General features: G+C 37.5%; 1 protein-coding gene across 1 annotated transcript in view; it reads left to right on the forward strand.

Moving 5' to 3' along the window:
- Window positions 1-20,201, forward strand: part of LOC120090923 (regulation of nuclear pre-mRNA domain-containing protein 1B-like) — a 43,881-nt gene that overhangs the window by 14,692 nt on the left and 8,988 nt on the right. The window contains exons 4-5 of the mRNA XM_039048615.1: window positions 12,047-12,208; window positions 12,300-12,456. Coding sequence (XP_038904543.1) covers window positions 12,047-12,208; window positions 12,300-12,456 — 319 coding nt within the window. The remainder of the gene's footprint in view (window positions 1-12,046; window positions 12,209-12,299; window positions 12,457-20,201) is intronic.

Here is a 20,201-nt window from a genome sequence, read left to right on the forward strand (position 1 = left end):
CCTATTCCCATTGTTGTTGAGTTATTAGATGAGCTATATGGTGCCACAATCTTTTCAAAAATTGACTTAAAATCAGGTTATCATCAAATCCGAGTTCACCCAAGGGACATCCACAAAACTGCTTTTAGAACACATGAGGGCCACTATGAGTTCTTGGTAATGCCCTTCGTGTTGAGGAATGCTCCATCTACTTTCCAAGCCATCATGAATGAAATCCTCAAACCATATCTTCGTCAGTTCGCGTTGGTCTTCTTTGATGACATTTTGATTTATAGTAAGACATTGGAGGAACACATGAGCCATTTATCAACAATCTTAGAAGTATTGATTGACAACCAGCTGGTAGCAAACTGGAAGAAGTGTCAATTTGGGGCAACGAGCATTGAATACTTGGGGCATATTATTTCTGCACAGGGGCTATCGGCCGATCCATCCAAGTTAGAAGCAATGAGCAGCTGGCCTACACCACGTAATGTGAAGGAATTAAGGGGCTTCCTCGGCCTTACAGGCTATTATAGAAAATTTGTGGCCAACTATGGTGCCATAGCCTTGCCACTGACTCAATTACTAAGGAAGGGAAGCTTCCACTGGAGGAAGCATAGGACGCATTTCAACGTCTTAAATTCTCCATGATGTCTGTACCAGTGTTGGGATTACCCAACTTCAACGAGCCTTTTGTTGTAGAGATGGATGCATCAGGTGTAGGGGTGGGGGCTGTGTTGATGCAAAACAGAAGACCATTGGCGTATTTCAGCCAAGCACTACTCCCTACTCATCATTTCAAGGCAGTATACGAGCGGGAATTAATGGCCATGGTGTTTGGAATTCAAAAATGGAGACCTTACCTTCCAGGAAGACACTTCATAGTCAGGACAGACCAGAAAAGCCTAAAATTTCTTCTAGAACAGAGGGTAATCGTCGGAGAAAACCAACATTGGATTGCCAAACTCATGGGATATGACTTTAGCATTGAATACAAGAGGGGAACTGAAAATTCAGCCGCGGATGCTCTCTCTCGACTACCAACCTCACTGGAACTTGGAGTGCTCAGTGTAATGAAGGGGTTGAATACCTCTGTTTTTGTTGAATAGGTGGGTGCGGATGAGGAACTGAGTGGGATCCGACAAGCATTGTTAACTGATCAGCCTGCTCCTACCGAATACAACATTAAAGGTGAACTGCTTTACTATAAAGGAAGGATTGTACTACCGACCACTTCACCCACAATACCCCTATTATTACATGAGTTCCATAATAGCCCCATAGGAGAACATCAAGGAAGCTTAAAGACTTACCAGAGGCTGTCCAAGGAAGTTTATTGGAAGGGGATGAAGAAAACTGTCTAGCAGTTTGTGGCAAATTGTGGAATCTTCCAGCAGGCCAAGTACCTCTCCCTTGCGCCAGCGGGCCTCCTACAAGCCCTACCTATTCCTGACAGAGTTTGGGTGGATATCTCCATGGACTTCATTGAAGGGCTTCCAAAATCTGAAGGATTTGATACCATCATGGTGGTGGTAGACCGACTGTCCAAGTACGCCCATTTCATTACCCTCAAACATCCGTTTTTTGCTAAATCTGTAGCTGAGGTATTTGTTAAAGAAGTCGTGCGCTTACATGGTTACCCTCGAAGCATCGTATTCGATCGTGACAAAATCTTTACTAGTTTATTCTGGGAAGAGCTCTTCCGTGTGATGGGAACTCAGTTATGCAGAAGTACAGCTTACCATCCCCAAACGGAGGTAGTTAATAGAGGTATTGAAACTTATTTGAGATGTTTTACTATGAGCAATCCTAAACAATGGGCTAAGTGGGTGCCTTGGGCCGAGTTCTGTTATAGTACCTCATTTCACACCTCTGCCCAAGCCACTCCCTTCGAAGTTCTGTATGCGTACCCCCCCCACACACAACAACGAGGTTGACATTTAGCTGCGAGATAGAGATATGATGATAGCCAAGCTTAAGAACTCGCTACACAAGGCACAACAAAGAATGATTAAGACGGCTAATGCCAAGAGGAGAGATGTGGAATTTGGCATAGGAGACTGGGTCTACCTTAAGCTTAAACCATATAGGCAGTCATCTATAGCCAAGCACAAGCATACAAAACTGGCACCACGGTTTGTGGGACCATTTCAGGTGACTGATCGCATCGGGAAGACAGCATACAAGCTTGCACTGCCAGCCAAAACAGGTATCCACCCTATGTTTCATATATCAGTCCTTCGAAAGGCAGTCGGCTGTAATCTGCCATACATACTGATTCTCCTCAATATGAGTTTCATAACACAACCTGCTAAATTGTTAGGCATCAGAACTTCACCTTCCGGAGATCAACAAACAGAGGTACTGATACGTTGGGAGAATGGAGACAAAACCGAGGCAACATGGGAGCTTCCAGATGTAATCAATGACCAATTTCCTGATTTCCACTTGAGGACAAGGTGGCTCTTTGGGGGGCGAGTATTGATAGACCCTTAATAACCAAAGTCTATGAAAGAAGAAAGAAAGTGAAGGAAAATAAGTAAATATTGAGAGAATATAAGGGCTAGGGAATATTGTTAGTTAGAGGAAGAAAAACAGAAAAGAGAGAGAGTGAGGAGGGTCCCACGGGAAGGAAGAGTTATTTGTAAGGGTGCGTGAGGCCATGAGGGGCATTGGCAATTTCGTAATTCTCATATTTTGAGACTGATGGGAGAGAAGGGAAGCTCTCTAAATCTTCCCTTCTGTTAATAAAATAAGGAAAGACATTCCAACCTTATCACTTTGATCATTGAATAAAATTCCTACTTGGTGATTTGATGTATTGGTATCTGAGCTCCACGATTTTGGGGACTCCACAGTTGGTAAGAACACTACCAAAACCAAAAAAAAGGGAAGGATGCAGAAACCCTCATCGAGCATATCGAAATCTTTTCTCCAAGATCAACTACTGTCTGATTGTTGGTTGTAGAAGAGTCAATGAGAAAAATGAAATCAAGCATCGATGCAATGAATGTAGTAATGACCAAAATGTCAAGACAAATGGATTTAGTCTTGGCTAACCTTCCTCAACGAGTAGAGGAAAACAGAGGGGATGAATGGAGAAGAAGACCTACCCTAGTAACTGTGGGAAGAAGTTTCAGAGAAGAAAGCATGGGCAATTCAAATTTACCAAGGGGAGATCATATACTCTTTCAAGTTCCAAGATTCCAAAAACCCATTCAAGAACTTCAAGATTATGAATCTTCTTTATTTGAAAGTGAAGAACAGAAGCACCACTCCAGCAAGAAGACATCATTTTCCAAGATTTTATGAACACGAAAGAGAAGAGTGTAGGAAGATTATAGGAAGAAGATTGACTTACCTACATTCAGCGCAAATTGGACATGGAAACCTTCCTTGATTGGATTAAGACGTTGAAAGCTTCTTCGATTACATGAACACTCCCTAAGAAAAGAAAGTCAAGCTCATAGCCTTGAAGGTAAAGGGAGGCACATCAACTTGGTGAAATCAAATTCAATTGAATAGAAAACTGATTGGCAAAAGTCCAATTAGAAGTTGGACACAAATGTTGAAAATGATGAAAACCAAATTCTTGCCACCAAATTATGAACAAACTCTTTATCAACAATATTAGAAAAATAAACGAAAGAATCAAATAGTGGCTGACTTTACCGAGAAATTTCATAGGTTGAACGGAACTACGAAAACAAAGACTGAATATAAAATGGAGAAAAGGCTGCAAAACTAGAGGGAAACCACCCGGGAAAACCTTTCAACAATTATCCATGAAGAAATACAGGGTAGAAAGCAATTCCAATTTGGTAGCTCTTTAGGGACAAAAAATAAAGAAGATAAGCCGAGTAAAAATGGTTAAATGTGCGAGGAGCTCATTTTGGAAGAAGAAAAAATTAAAGAAAAAGAAAACGAAACTATTTTCAAATTGGAGAGCGCGCAACCTAATTCAGAGGAGAAATCAATGTCAAAATTTGAGGAAAAGTTGGGAAACCGACACAAATTTTCATTTGGGTACTTTGGCGAAATCGCCGACAAGGCAAAGGTAGCCGAACATAAACACCCGACGAAAAAGGAAGAAGAAGATCACGTGACTGAAGAAGGAAATCACCAGAAGCTTGTTAACACTTTATTCTTAGTCGTTCACGGGAAAGAAGAAGGTGAAACAACTTTTCGGAGGAGAACGTTCATGCCATCGGACAGGAGCACCAAAAGTTGGCCATCACAATGTTACCAGACAGAGAAGAAAACCCCACGATGAGGAAGAAGAAGTGGAAGGCGGCTTTTCAATCAATTTCACGATGAGGAAGAAAGGATCATAAAATCAAGGGCATTTTTTATTTTCCACCTAAACCCTAATGAACCTAGTGGGCCCTAGTGTATGAAAATTTTCATAGAGAATCTTAATTCCCACTTGGATTTGGGAAATCTCACACGGAGAATTTTCAGTTGGAGTCTATCACACTCGATGAGCCAAGAATTTTTATTTTAAAACTCGAGGACGAGTTTTTTTTTTTTTTTTTTTTTTTTTTTTTTTTTTTTTTTGGAGGGGTAGAATATGATGTAATAGGATTTGGGTAAAATAGTAAATTCATAATTAATCTTGATTAATCCTAGATTAGTTACATTTTAATTCCCTTTCAGTTATCCTATCTTACCTATAATTAGGGATCCTTCTCTTGTATTTTCACAACTTTGATCATTGAATAAAATTCCTACTTGGTGATACATCAACTTACTTGCATAGGCTTACCCTGATCAAATTTGTTTTGAGTGGCATTCCTTTTTATTAGTTCTCCCTTTTCAGGGCCTCGTGTAAGGTAAGTGTTCAGAGAGAATGACGCATGACTTTCTGTGGAAAGATTGATGAAAGGAAAGGCAAGGGCTCACATCTGATCAGATGGGAGATTCTTGAGAGACCGGTTTCTTTGGGGGTTTAGAAATTGGGAATCTTAGGATGTATAAAAAAACCCTTTTAGCCAAATGGTTGTGGTGCTTTTCCTTTGAGCCCAACTCTCTGTGGCATAGGATCATTGTTAGTATACATGGCCCCATCCTTTTGAATGGTTGTCTAAAGGGATTAAGGGTACTCACAGGAATTTATGGAAAGATATTTCGAAAGAGCTCCATTCTTTTGTTTATTTAGTTCATTGTGTGGTGGGGAGGGGAAAGATACTTTTGGAAAGATCACTGGGTGGGGGAGAGGTCCCTATGTGCTATGTTTCCTGATTTGTATCACTTATCGTCTCTCAAGAATCATTTCGTTGTCGGATTTTTAGTGTGGTTTGGGAGCTCTTATTCATTTTCTTTTGGGTTTCTTTGTTCTCTTTCCGATAGGGAAACTACAGAGGTTGCCACACTTCTTTCTTTACTCGAGAGTCCCTCCTTTTGTTTGGGGAGAAGGGAGGTCAGATTTTGGAGTCCCAGTCCTTTGGAAGGGTTCTCGTGCAAGTCTTTCTTTCATTGTTTGGTTGAACCTTCCTATATAGGTGAGTCGATCTTTTCGGTGCTCTGGAGGATTAGTCCCTAAAAAGGTGTTCTTTACTTGGCAGGTTCTTCATGGACGTGTTAACACGTTGGACGGCTTGTCAAGAAGTCGCCTTTGCTTGTGGGGCCTTATTGTTGTATTCTTTGTCGAAAGGCAGAGGAAGACCTAAACCATAATCTTTGGTACCGTGATTTTGTGAGTGGTGTTTGGGATTCTTTTTTCCAGACGTTTGGTATGATGAGTGTTCATCACAGAGATATTAGTGTTATGGTTGAGGAGTTCCTCCTCAATCCGTTGTTTGGAGAGAGAGACTGGTTTCTCTGGCTTGTTGGGGTGTGTGTGGTTTTATGGGTTATGTGGGGTGAGCGAAACAGTAGGTTGTTTGGGGAGTGGAGAGGGATCCTATGGAGTTGTGGTGCCTTGTTCACTTTCATGTTCCCCTATGAGCCTCAATTTCGAAGACTTTTTGTAATTATTCTATTGATGTTATTTTTTATCGTTGGAGGCCCTTTTTGTAAGGGAGTCCCCTTTTTTGTGGGTTTTTTTTTCTTTGTATGCCGTGTATTCTTCCATTTTTTCTCGATGAAAGTCGTTCTATTCATAAAAAAAAAGTGGACCTTGGGCCGGTTTGAAGGTACTTAAACTCTTGGAAATATATTTCTACCGAGCTCCCTTACCTTTGTCAATTTGGTGATGAGAAGGATATCTACTTTTGAGGGGATAAGTGGTTGGAGCATCACCCCGAGGCATGAAAATTGGAATTTGTCAGCCTCCATTATTAGTTTGGGAAACATAGCATGCGTGAATACTGGACTATAAAAAATTCAAAGGTTTTCAAGCATGATTTCAACAATCTATGGGTTCTTTCAAGGCTGTTTTAGTTTAATGATTGGAAAGAAATTGCGAAGACGTTGGAAGATTTATTCCAATTGAAGGTCATCATTAATGCACTTTTTGCTGAGAATGCCTTAATTCAGATTGATCATCCAAAGATGGAGGAATTTTTTGTTTCCCCTAGAAAATGGCAGGAGATAGGAAAATTTCATTTGCTTTTTGAAAAATGGAATAGTTTTCGTCACGGACGGCCTTTATTGGTTGAAAGGTATGGAGGTTGGATCTTGATCAGAAATGTTCCTTTGGATTATTGGAGTAGACAAACTTCGAGGCTATTGGAGCATATTTTAATGGCCTTGGAGGACATTGCAACAGAAACTTTGAACCTTCTCAATTGTTCAGTAGCTAAGATTCAAATGATGAAGAATTTGTGTAGTTTTATGCTTTCTACCATAGAGATTATTGATAGTAAGCGCAACAATATTTATTTAAATTTTGGGGTTATAGAAGCTTTTGAAGTCTCGGAAATTACGCATAGTGAATTGTTGATTAAGAATTTCACTAATCCTCTGGATTTAGTTCGATTGCGTCAGGTTATACACGATGAAGGTTTGAATTTCTGTTTTGATATTCCAGAAGTGAATTTTCTTGACTCTATTCAGTCCATCCCACATTTCTCTTGGAATCCTTTTGTTTTCTTTCCAAAGGACTCAGAGATGTCACAATTACCAATAGATTTAGAGTTGAAGACTCCACTTGAGGTTGAAAACGATTCAGAAGTCAGAGGCAGTGGGAACGCAAATTTCTTGAATTCGAATGTTGTAGTATTGAAGAAAGAGAAGAAGCCATCTCAGCCAATGGGTGACCTTTATAATGTTATTCAAATCGGGAACATTAATGATTTCAATGAGACTGCTTCCGATCAAGGCTCTCTTGTCATTCCCCTGAAGGTAATCCAAAAGGCATGCCGCCTCAGTTTTAGCCTTGCAAAAAATGCCACTTCTTTCTCTAATAAAATTTTCCCGCTGCCTTCAAAGGAGCCTTCCACCTCGCCTCGCACTATCACTTCGTCTAGAAAAAGAAGATCAAACTGGCCATTGCAATTCCATCTCTATATAGGAGTCACCCACATCTGTTACATCAGGAAAAGGTCCTCCTCCATCAACGCATGGTCTGCCCTAGTGAACTTTGTTCTGCTTGAAGAGTGTTGTGTTAAAATACAAGCTCATGGTCTCTCATCCACAACTAAATCTCCACCCAAATCTTGTTCCTTTTAGCTACTTAGATTTTTAGATTCTAGGTTCAGATGTACTTTTTGTGAGAGGTGTCCGAGCGTGTCGTCTAGTATCTCTGATTCCAACAAGTATGACTCCGATGGAGATTCAATTGCAAGTGCCAAGAATTAGAAAGATCAAAAGTAGAGGAGAATCAAGAAGAGGACGAGAAATTTGATGACCTTGGCCAAGATTTTCATCACCTTTTTTAGACAGAGGACGATCAACTGATTGACAAGTCTAAAGACTCATTATTCACTCCTATTGACAAGAAGGAAATCCCTTAGCATCTGATTTGAATAATTGAAGCATGTGATATTTCATTCGGTTGAGCAATGGTCTCATAATCCTGTGGTGACAAAGGTTGAAAATCTTGAATTCTGTGGACCACATCAGGGTGCTTCATTGTTTTTGTCAACTTTAAAGAGCTCTAGAGTTCTCCTTTTAGTGATACTCCTTTGTTTCAGCTGGTTTTGCTTGTTTGTCTAAGGCTGGCTGGCTTGATTTTTGAGAAGGTTTCTTGTTTGGCATATTGCATACCAATCCTTTTATGATCTCTTTATCAAGCCTCTTCCGCTCTCAAAGCTCCATGTCGCTCAAGCTTCAATTTCCTTTCTTTGTCATTAGTAGCCAGTGGTTTTGTTTGGAAACTTTTGTTCAATGGGTGTGTTTTTTGGTCATTTCTTAGGGGTGGTCCCATTTATATTAGTTATCTTCTACGAGGAATCATTTGGAGGCTATTGTCCTTTATCACTTTCGGATCTATATTTTGCAAATGTTGAGGGTTAGTCGTCTGTCATCCGATAGGGAAACAACAATTATTTATGGCTCTTTTTTTTTCTTTGATTAGAAAGTTTTGCTTTATCCATGAGAGAAGAGATGTTCGTCTTAAAGACTTTTCTTATAGTTCCTTATTTCATCGTATGGTATGTCCATACCTTTATAGCAATTATGTCTTTTCATGCTATGGAAAGTGAAAATTCTTAAGAACGTTTATTTTTTTTCGTGGGGCAAGTCATGCATGGAAGAGTAAAACCTTGGATTGGATTTTGGAGAAGTTGTCCCTATGTAGCCTAAGAGGTTAAAGGAGAGAATTCTCCAAAAATCAAATCAAGACCTTTGTTATCAATCAAAAGTATTTAATATATGAGAAGGTACTCCCTATTTTTAGGGATTAGTACACAAACGTTGGTAAAAGGAATTATCCTAGGGAATTAAATATGATTGCCTTAATCCTTACTATATCATGTCCAGCTTGGTTGTTTGGTCGTTTTGTTGCATTATTTGTAGGAGGGCAGTTGAGGACTTTGATCAAGTTTTTGGGGTTGTTTCTTTGAGGCGTTTGACTTCGGCATTCGTAGACCTTAGAGTTGTGAAGAGCAATCAATGAGCTCCTTCACCTGCCCTTTTTTGTGGCAAGCTCAGGTTTGTACGATTTTGTGGGGCTTTTGGGGTTGGAGGAAAAACATAATCTTTAGAGGGCTTGAGAAGTCTTCGAGCGAGTTTGGTTCTTTTTGAGATTCTATGTTTCCGTAGGATTCCAACGAAGAAGTTATTTTGTATTTTTTAGGTCTTATTTTACTCGATCAAAGCCTATTGTTCAGTTTGACTTATTTTCTTTGTGATCTTCATTTTTGTTTGCTTTTATATTTTTCCATTTTTTCTCAATGAAAGTTCGCTTTTTCATTAAAAAAATCACCCCATAAAAAGTTTTTGAGAAGGATGCCAATGAGATTTTCAAAGAGGATGGATGAATGGATGGTGTCAGTGTTAGTAGTTCTACTTTTGACATTTGATCCAAGCTTGAGCAATCTGGTTTGGAAGATCGAGCTTGGGTTATCTAAGGGTCATCCCCCTTAGCAAATTTCTCTGTCTTCCCTCTATTGCATCGGATTAAGATGTTTTTGCATTATCTTGAAGAATGCAGCGCCACTCTCTATGAAATAAAGCCCAAGAGTTTGTGTTAGTTATCGAGGAACTTTCTTCATGGATTATTATGTTGCTCTTCTTTTGCGTTGGTGGTGTTTTGAGGTAGACTTTTTCATTTGGATCTTGTTTTAGTTTGATTTTTGCTACTTTTCAGGCCGTTTTTTCTTTTTAGAAATCCATGGTTTATGCCTCACGTTTGGGAAGCCTTTATTTCCCTGTCTGTGATTCATTCGGATTTGAGTAATTTAGTAAATTTAGAATTGGTTACCCTATCCAACACTTAATTCATTAGGATCTTGTATGGATTAGATTTTAATCATCGGAATAAAACTCTCATTTGGTATATACCAAGTGGTATTAGAGCTCCAAGAAACTTGGACCTAATGGCGGGAAGAAGGCCTATTGGCAGTGACCTCGTCACAACCCTCAAAAAGATGGAACAAACCACTGCCCCATCACCGAAGACATCTACCCGGCGCTTGCAGTCAGTACATGGTATCTATTGTTTACTTGAATACTTGTTCTTGACACTTGATCAAATAGAAAACAATCTTGGTTCGCTGCCACGAGTTGGAGAAAATCAACCAAGAATCACCAATTATTCTCAAGAAAGACATAATTTGAATATGCAAAAGCAAATTCCACCAAGAAACATCCTAGATCCACCTTTATTAATTCGCGAACGACCAAAATTTCATAATCACCAGCAATGACATCATCAATATAGTGACGATTCCAGCGAGGAGGACAAGTCGGGCAAAGAAGATGAGGAAGGAAAATCAGTTCACGATAAGTCGAATAAAGAAGATAAAACGTGCAAGGAAGAGCTTGCGTTGAAAGAGGGAAAAATCAATGTGATTAACTCGGAGATTGCACAACATGAACTGGACGAGGAGGAACAATCGATTAATGAAATCGATGGTGGAGATATTGAAAACGAAGGTGCAGCAGAAGTAAAAGAAAACAAAACCCATGGGCAATCCGATTCGAAAGAGTTTAAAGATCAAGCTCCAGTACATTGCTACGAATCGGAAAAAGTTGGGTTTCCAGTTGGGATCGGCGGCAACACAGGAGTTGAATTGAGAGAGCGGACGAAGAAGGAGAAAGACGCACCATTGGTGGAGGAGGAAGGAGACCTCATGGCTGATGAAGAGAAAGAAAGGAAGCCTGTTTGCAACCCACTTGCAGCCGTCGGCAAGAGGAACAATCCATCTGCAATTTCACGTGAAATCCAAGAAGATGAAGAAGAAATAACTCTAAGAGGAAGATGTTTGCCCTATCTTTTCTCGTGGAATCTTCTTTCAGACCCAACCAAAAAGGCAGAGGACCCCTTCTTTTGAAAATTTGGGCCTTTCAACCAATAAGCCATACATTCTAGCCCAAAAACAACCCCATACCTTCCAATTTGGACCTCATTCCCCTTTATTGAAGTTTACTGGCCATCTCATACACAAATTTAATGAAGTGCACAAAACCCATCCCCAATTGGATTTTCTTCACACTTACAAAATGGGTTTTCCCTTGGTGTCTGAGAAATTCTGCACTTTTTTTTGACAACAGGGGATTTTTTGAAAAAATTAGTTATTGGGTTCATTGGCTTGAATCATGAAATTTGGATATTATTGATGTCGGATGTTTTGAGATATATTGGTTCGAGTGGTTTACTCTTTTATATTTTTACCTTAATTTTCGTTTTAAAACTCGATGACGAGTTCTTTTTTTGGGGACGGATAGAATATGATGTATTAGGATTTTGGTAATTTAGTAAATTTAGATTAGTTACCCTATCCCACACTTAATTCTCTATAAATTGAGAACCCCACTCTCTTGTATGGATTAGATTTTAATCATTTGAATAAAACTCCCATTTGGTATACACCTGTTTGGCCGGTAGTATTTTTTTTAAAATCTTCTATAGTCATTTAGGAGATTGTTTCATTTAACTTTTATGTTCTTTTCATCTTTAAATGAAAAGTAGTTTCTTGTTCCAGAAACACAATGTCTCTCTGCAAATGTCAATACCATGTGTTGGTTGCTCAGTCCACATGCATTATTTCAATTTGCTTTGCTAACTGTGTTACCCTGAGTACAGTTGTGTCCTCATAGACATGACATGTATTATTTCAATTTGCTTAGTTAAATACTGGTTGCACGTAACTGTGACTTTGACGTACAAATTTCGATTTCTTTTCCATGAAAAAGCGTGGTATACTTTGATAGACATTGAACTTATGAAAGTTTATACATTTTCTTTTTGGGTTGCAGATCAAAGTCAATTGACATTTCCTTCTAATCATCCTCCTCTCGTGCATTTTTGTTTTTATTTATTTTTATTTTTATTTTTTGCTTGAAATCCACTAGCCCTGCAATGTTATATTTTAAGTTGTAATAGTAAGATTGACCAGTTCCCCCCTTCCCCTCTTTTCTTATGAAAGTATCTCGAGTGTTTATTTTTTAAGTTGGGATTTCATTTGTCTCACTCAATTTTCTCTCCCTTGTTTCCCTTCATGGGAATTGGTTTGTTAAGGTCAATATTTGGGAAGAAAGAAAGGTTTTTGGTTCTCGGGGTCAGAGTCTTAAGGATGAAATGCTTGGTAAAACTCCACCTCCAACTCAATTACCCAGCAGCAATGGGAAGAGTTCAAATCCTATAAAGATAGTGAAGAGGGATGCCCATTCTGTGAGAATTGTAAGAGCTTAGCTGTGGTAGCAGCGGATTATTGCAGTTTCCATTTTATTTCTTGTGTTATGACTCCTATATCTTTATTGCTTAACTCTAGAAACTGGCTGTTGGAGGTGTTCCAGAAAAGATTCTTACTGCATTTCAGTCTGTACTTGATGAACATCTGAATGAAGATGCTGCTCTGAACAACTGTAGTTCTGCTACTCATAATCTGAATCAAATCGAGGAAGACTTAAATGCCTCCTTAGCTCAAGGTATAACCTCATTTACTATAGTCATCTTGTGCAATTTTAATTTAAGATGATGTTGTCAAGTAAGCCAAGCTCTGCATTATGTGGTTGGTCATTTATAAGAAGTGCTAGTCATGCAATATAGACTTTTGATAGAAGTTTCAACATCCATGGAGAATTTAATCTATTAGCTTTTGCAAATCATGTGGATTCTCATCGAGGATGTTATTATGAAAGGGACCTCATATACTTTAGATAATCAAGTATTTACGTTTGTAAACGATGTGCTATTAAAGAATACTTATGATACATTCAATTTATTTTTTTTCATTAATCAATGAGAAGTTTCCATTTTTTTTCTTCTTAAAAATGATGATCTTATTCAAGGGACTTCAAAGTTTCTCCTAGTTCATTGGCTATGAGAAAATTTTGGTGATGGGCCTTTCTTTGTTATTTATTTATTTTTGTTCTTTTCCTTGTAATGTGATCAGCAGTGTTGGACTTTGCTACATAGAATCTTGGGTCAAATGGAATTGAGAATTTGTACCAACACATAGATGTACTTTTTTTTTTTTTTTTGAAGGGAAATAGAATTAGATCTATGCACTTAATATCAGTGTTTTAATATGCATCCTAGGCTCTATAACTTGAGGGTGCCTGGCTTTTGTAATGAATTGTTGATTTAAGAGCCATGCCTAGGTAAGTATACTCTCTCAGGTGTTCCTATGAGTTTATATTTTAAGCAAAGGTGTTCCTATTTTATTTATTATTTTTTTTTTTTTTGTAAGGAAACAAAATTTTTCATTGAAATAATGAAAAGAGGTTATTTCACTGAGGAGCTCAAAATACATGGAAACAGAAAATTCAAGAAAAGATGGAATACAACAAAATGTGAGCAAACTTATCTCAAAGACCACAATCAAACATAAAAGAAAAATGCCCCCCAAATCAAAACCATAACTTGAATAGGGAAAACACAAAAATCTTAGAAAGAGGACAACTCCCAGACGACTCCAGCTACCAACAACTTAAAACTAAAAAGAATCTCAACTTTGAACTTGATTAAACATGAAGTAGCTGCTGAAGATACACAAATCTGCAACTTTAAGCCTTCTGATATAAAATAAAAGCCCAAGCAAACAAAGGTGTTCCTATAAGTTTATATTTTAAACAAAGGTGTTCCTACAAGTTTATATTTTAAAAAAACTTTATTATATAATATATATTGTTTTTTTTTTTTAAAGAAAAAAAAGTTTCCTGAAAGACTATATATTTTACTAATATCTTTAAAAACTCTCATTTGTTTGAGTTTTTTGCTTATTATGTAAAAGACTATATCTAATACATACAAGTCTCTTATTAATATTTTTTTGTTTTGCTCTTGAAAAAAAAATCAAAGAACTTACTTTTTTGCTTAGCATTTAATTTCCAGACGTCTATTGCATCTTTGGTATATCTCGCAGTTTAGAACACATTATTAAAAACACACTACTGTACAAAGAAACTATGAAATGTAGGCATCTTATTTTACAAAACAGTATACAGGCACGAGGATACCGAATCATGATGTAATGCATTAAGGTGCCTTTGTCATGGTTAAGGTGATGCTCGTTGATGTAAGTTGTTTTTTTACCTATTCTGTAACCTAGTCATGCAGAAGTTTTTGTTTTTGTTCTCTTTACAAGAAACAATTCTTTTTTTTTTCTTTTTTTTTTTTGAAAATATAAACGAGCCTCTTCATTACTAATAATGAAATGAGACTAATGCTCAAAGTACAAGAGAAGTATACAAAGAGCAAAAAGGCCTATGGATTAGGAGGCACACTAGGGCATCTCAACTAGGTTGACACCCTCTTAGCGCTCTCATCATTTCCATACAAACTATCCTCAAGAGAAATAAAACCAAGGCTAAAACTCAGCCCATACAAAAGAGTAACAAGATCATGCGGTTTTAACCTAAGCCAAAACTAGACAAAACAGAACAAACAAATACCGAAGAGACCCAAAATTAAATTAACTAGAGGAGATATGATCTGAGAAGCGGTCCACTAGCAATCTGGGAAAATAAAATCCCACCAATTTAAGCATAGGTCCAGAATGGAGAAGTCTTCGAAATCCTTGCTTAATGTGCACCAAGAGGAAGTATTTCGATATGCAGTTCCAAAACAGTCCCAAACTCGAAAGAGGAGTGAAAATTACAACGCTCTCTAATCATGTGCTGGCCATAATAGTTGTGTGTGATGAGTCAAAATCAGAGCTGGGAACAGCTCAACCTCTCAACAAATCATCAACTAGAAATTAGTATGAAAAATATACTTTCCTCAAGGTCATGGCAGTTTCACACATGTAGTGAGTACAATTCAGCATTAAGTTGCATTCTGGACTTGCATTATCTTCTAAACGATCAGAACAAGATAGGATAGCAATGCTTCCCTTGCGATCTGAAATAACATCAGTGTCAACATCCAAAAGAGTACAATCAGCAACTAGCCTCTGTGAAGGATCAGAATAAATTTGCTCCAGCTTTTTTGCATCCTCAAAGTACCAACTTGCACTGCGAATTCTTGGTCAGCTTCATTCCAAAAATAATCTTTCTTCAAACAAACAGATTCAGAAGTGTTTGTCAACGAGTACGGTCATCCGAAAATTGATCCACATTTTTCAACAATGGATTTCAAATGTGATGGAATTTCAGAATGATGCAAAGGAGAGAGACATGAAGTACCCACCACTTTTAAATTCAAATTCTCTTCCTCGTAAAACAGAGTATTCAAATCACCTCCCAAATTAACTAGTTGGGTTGGTGTTTCTTGATCAAATACCTGCTGCTCTTCTGGCTGAAACAACTTATGAACCGTCTCCAAATTCGGCCTCAATCTCAGCTACTTCTTGAACTTCCTCTGTGTTTGAGCAATCTAGATCTTCGCTACTAGCACTCACTATTGCATCAGCATCAGAGTCTTGCTGATTGGAGTGAGTGCCTTTTGAGATTTCTCTTGGAAAACCTCACATAAAGGTTGCATTTGATCCTTGAGATTTTGAACTCTGAAAGATGAAATTTATTAGACAAGGAATGTGGCTGAATTGACCTTTTAATGGAGAGACTAGGAACTTGCACCCTTACAAAGCACACCTCTAATAAATCATAGTTTACTATTGTTGACTATGAGTTGATAAAAGAAGTCTTCTTCCTGATGAAATGTTTGGGGAATGGCTTTAGCAAGTGGAGATGTCTTCTATAAAGTGGTGAAGCTGTAGTGATCAGCTTGCTCTTCCTAGGTCCCTTTTCAATTAATTGATTAGCCTTGAGAGAGTTTGATGCACTGGAACACTTAAAATGTGAATATTTGAGGATGGATTTTGAAAGCCAAAACTCTGATTATCACCCTTGTTTTCGGACAAAGAGCACTGCAAATGGGTACAGACGAGGGGCTAATAAGTCCAAATCGGAACTAGAGGAAGTATCCTTAATGCGAGGGAATATAGAAGGCCCATCCTTAACTGTATAGGATTTATTGTTCTTGGAATCTGAAATGCCTTTTGCAGAAATGGAGCTCGGGAAAACAACCTTTTGAATTACTTTTGGGGGAATATCAAGAGACAATCTATTGCCTTGTGCATCAAGGTAATCATTAATATTTTCAATCTGAATAACTTTGATGGGTTCACAATGTGAATGAATGGCTTGCTTCTCTTTCCTCATTAAATCGAGTTCTTTACCCTGACAACTTGCTTTCACACTAGAATGTCTGCTTTGCTGGAGGAAACCAACTCCTCTGTTTCTAACGATTGTTTTGTCATCTTCTCATCTTCCTTTGACAGGACGTCGAAAGAATTTCGAGAGAATAATGGGCTTGATTGAATTAAAGCAAGAAAATCCACTTCTAGATTATTAAAGCTGGAGTTAAAAACTTCATCCAGTAAAACCTGCTGTAATCGAATTAAATCAATAGGATTAGTAAAATCCTCAAGTAATAAATTACCATAAGTGATGACCGGAGTTCCAATCGCTTCAATATCACCGAAGTTCATAAAAATATTTCCACGCTGAGCATCGGTAATCTCAATGGCGGACGGCATAAACCCACATAAATTCTTCTTCACTTGAATTTTGAATTTAGACAATTAAGGAGGTTTAAAGTATCTGTTAAAATATTTTCAAGTCCTCCAAAGTATGTTCCAATTGCCTCAAAAGTTTTTCTACTCCAATAATCCAAAGGAAGATTTTTGATCGAAATCCAGCCCCCATAACCTTTGACTACTGATGGGTGGCTGTTGGATCTGTTCCATTTTTCAAATAATGAATGAAACTCTCCAAACTCCTGCCATATGCCTGAAACACAATTAACTCCTCCATCTTTTGATGATCAATTTTAATCAAGGCATTCTCAGCAAATGAAGGATTAATGATAACCTTTGATTGAAAGAGATGTTCCAATATCTTTGCAATGTCTTTCCTGTCATTAAACAGAAATAATCTTGAAACAACCCATAAATCGTCAAAATCTTTCTTAAAAACTTTTGAATTTTTGATAACCCAGAATGCATCCGTACTCTGTTTCTCCTTAAAACAAAGGGGATCGACTGCCTACTTTTATGCTCTGAAGAGATGCTTCTGTTTTAATGATACCAAAACAGATGACTTGGAAGAAGCTTGATTCTTTACAATCTCCGCAAAACTTGAACCTTGAGCACTTGAGTAAGAAGACCCTGAACTACCCTTGATCAATGAAGAAGAATTCGGCTTAATATGCTGGGAAATATGCAATTGCTTCAGATTTCTGTTTCTTCAAGAATCCTCTTAGCATTACATAAAAGGATTTCCATCCTTTCTGTGATACTCCCGAGTGAACATGAATATAGTTACGACCACCAGAAGTAGGCCAAATGATGCACCTTAGGATCCAAACTGAAGTTGATTTGAATTTTGATAATCTCATTACACCATAATCGTCACACCCATTTTTGAGGAAGAAACGGTTGGGACCTTGAAGTAGTTTGGAAATGGTGTCGACGAACCAACTCATCTAAGAGGGTGATACCCTGAGAATTTAATTGGCTTCCATATCCTCCACATAAAACAAAGCGGAGTCATTCCAAATACAGTAGAAGGAATCATTAATCTTGCAACTTTCCACTTCCATAATTAAGGATCTTCAGATGTAAGGCAGTGAGGTCGGAGCAAGCGTTACTGGAGAACATGTTGGATAAGAAAGAAAGAACGGGGATAAATGGAATGGGGAGAGGGGAGAGAGGAGAGAGGAGAGAGCCCTAATCTCAAGTCATCAAGTATCTTGTTAATCCAAATGTGTAGCTGCTGCTTTTGTTGGACCTTTTTTTGGAAAAAATTTTGTATGCCCTTTACAAGAAACAACTTCTCATTTGATATAATAAAAAGACCAAAAGTTCAAGGGATATAAACTCCTAAAGGGAGTAAAAAAGAAAAGTACAGAACAACAAATACACCCATATAAAGAACAACTATGAACATAAACTTTTCATAATCAAAACCCTTTTGAGTTTCAGAAGGCTAAATTAAAATCTATTGAAAGAACCATCATAGGTTAGCCTAATGGTAAACAAAGAACATGAGTTTGATCAAGGACTAAGAGATAATGGGTTCAATCAATGGTGGCCACCTACCAGTATTTAATATCCTACGAGTTTCTTTGACACCTAAAAATGTTGTAGGGTTAATTGAGTTGTCCGGAATGAAAAAAATTTATCAAAAGATTTTCCCAAATAGATATGGGAATAGGTATGTATAAAGGCCCAAATGTTGGCTAGATCCTTTAGAGACATGAAAGTTTTGTCTCAATGACAAGATAGACCCCCAACATGCACTTCATGGATTAAGGATTCCCTAAATGAAGTATGAGGAATGCAACGAGTGTCACTCAAATATATGAAAATCAAGGAAAAGTAGGTGGCTTGTGCATTTTAGACCAAATACCAATTGGCTTCGACTATCATTTCATTCAAAATATCGATAGGAAATATAGGGATCTTACTCTCTCTCTCTTTCTTTCTTCTTCTTCTTCTTCTTCTTCTTTTTTTTTTCTGAAATGGAAACAAAACTTCTCATTGATATAATGTAAAGAGACTATTTTTCAAGATCCAACGAGACATAAAATCGTAGAGTTTGAAATGAAATAACAATAGTAGTCAATAACTAATAACCTAAGGATCAACATAATCATAGTGATCTTACTTGGGGAGAATGTTTGATGAATAGGGTGTGAGCAGATTAACACTGAGTATAGCTATCTTGTTTCAATATATTTATAAACTTTTCAAATAGTCTTGAGGTGATTGTTTTAGTCCATAAAGGGACTTTTTGAGTTCACATATCTTTCCTCTAGTATATTTGTCCTTAAATCTCAGGAGTATATCGCTTTGAAGGAGCTCAACTAATTGCCTCATCTTGGTGTACTTCTTCCAAGCCATTTGAAAATTTTCCATTCAAGACTTATTTTTCAATTGGCATGGTTTTATTTTTCCAGTTTAAGTTTTTTTGTGTTGTATTGTTCTCGTTTGTTCTTGTTTCTTTTGTCCTCGGATTCTATTTGCGTGTTAGAATTATTTACGATATGATGAGGGTGCTAAGGGGGTGTCAACCTAGTTGAGATGCCTGGGTGCACTTGCTCATCCTTAGCTCTATGTATTTTTGTATCTATCTATTATTATACATTGAGCATTAGTCTCATTTCATTATCTTTATGAAGAGGCTTGTTTCCATTTTAAAAAAAAAATCTTGGGAGCATATCCATGTGCACTTCCTCCACTAGATCATGATTTAAAAATGAGTTATGTACATCAAGTTGAAATAGAATGCTTTTGTCTTTCTAGCTTAGTCTTTTCATTTAGAAGGTTGATGTCTTAGTATTTCTTTTGAATTTGCATTTGTACTCATTGTTTCTATGTACTTTGAGCATTAGTCTCTTTTTCATTTCTTAAATGAAAAGTTTCATTTTCGTTTCAAAAGGGAAAAGAAAATACATCAAATTTAAATAATGGCCGATCTAGATGTGTAGAAATAGAGAGAAGTACCTGAATTATATTTAGCTTGGCAATTGAAGCAAAGGTTTCTTGATAGTCAATTCCGTAAGCTTGGCCTCTTGGGTCAATCCTTTGGTCATAAGATGCGCTTTGAATCTCTCTATATTTCCATATGGTTAGTGTTTGGTTGAAAAAATCCATTTACATCCAATTGTGTGCTTACAAGAGGATCAATTTGTAAGTACCCATGTCCCATTTTTCTTTTGAGCCTGCAACTACTCTAAGTTGCCGCTTTCCACTCAAGTTTTTGTAATGCCTTCTGGAAAGTGTTTGGAGCTTGTATCTGATCTAGTGATATAAAAAAATGCTCTAAAAGTGGTGATTGATTAGTATAAGGTAAGTGTTACTAAATGGATGTTGAGTACATGAGCGAACACCTTTTCTTACAACAATAGGTTTGTCTATATCATCTTCAGACTTCGCATGTATTGTTCTAGAGACATTGGGATTTTGGTTTAGATCTTAGCTTTGCCAACTTGAAGATCGTATTTCATTCCTCTTAGGTTGTCTTGCTCTTCACTAGTAAACTTGCTGTTCAAGCTCAGAGGTAGATATGGGAGTTGGCTCAAAATAAGGTAGAGGAGAATTTTTGGAGGATGAGATTAAAGGGAAGTCAAGAATATAGTCCCAATTATGTGGTTCGAGATTATAATGCCCCTCTAGGTTGCAGAACTGGAAAAATATGACTCTTTTTCAAAGAATGTGAAAGAA

The sequence above is a fragment of the Benincasa hispida genome, chromosome 11 (genome assembly GCF_009727055.1).
Source record: "Benincasa hispida cultivar B227 chromosome 11, ASM972705v1, whole genome shotgun sequence".
NCBI lineage: Eukaryota > Viridiplantae > Streptophyta > Magnoliopsida > Cucurbitales > Cucurbitaceae > Benincasa > Benincasa hispida.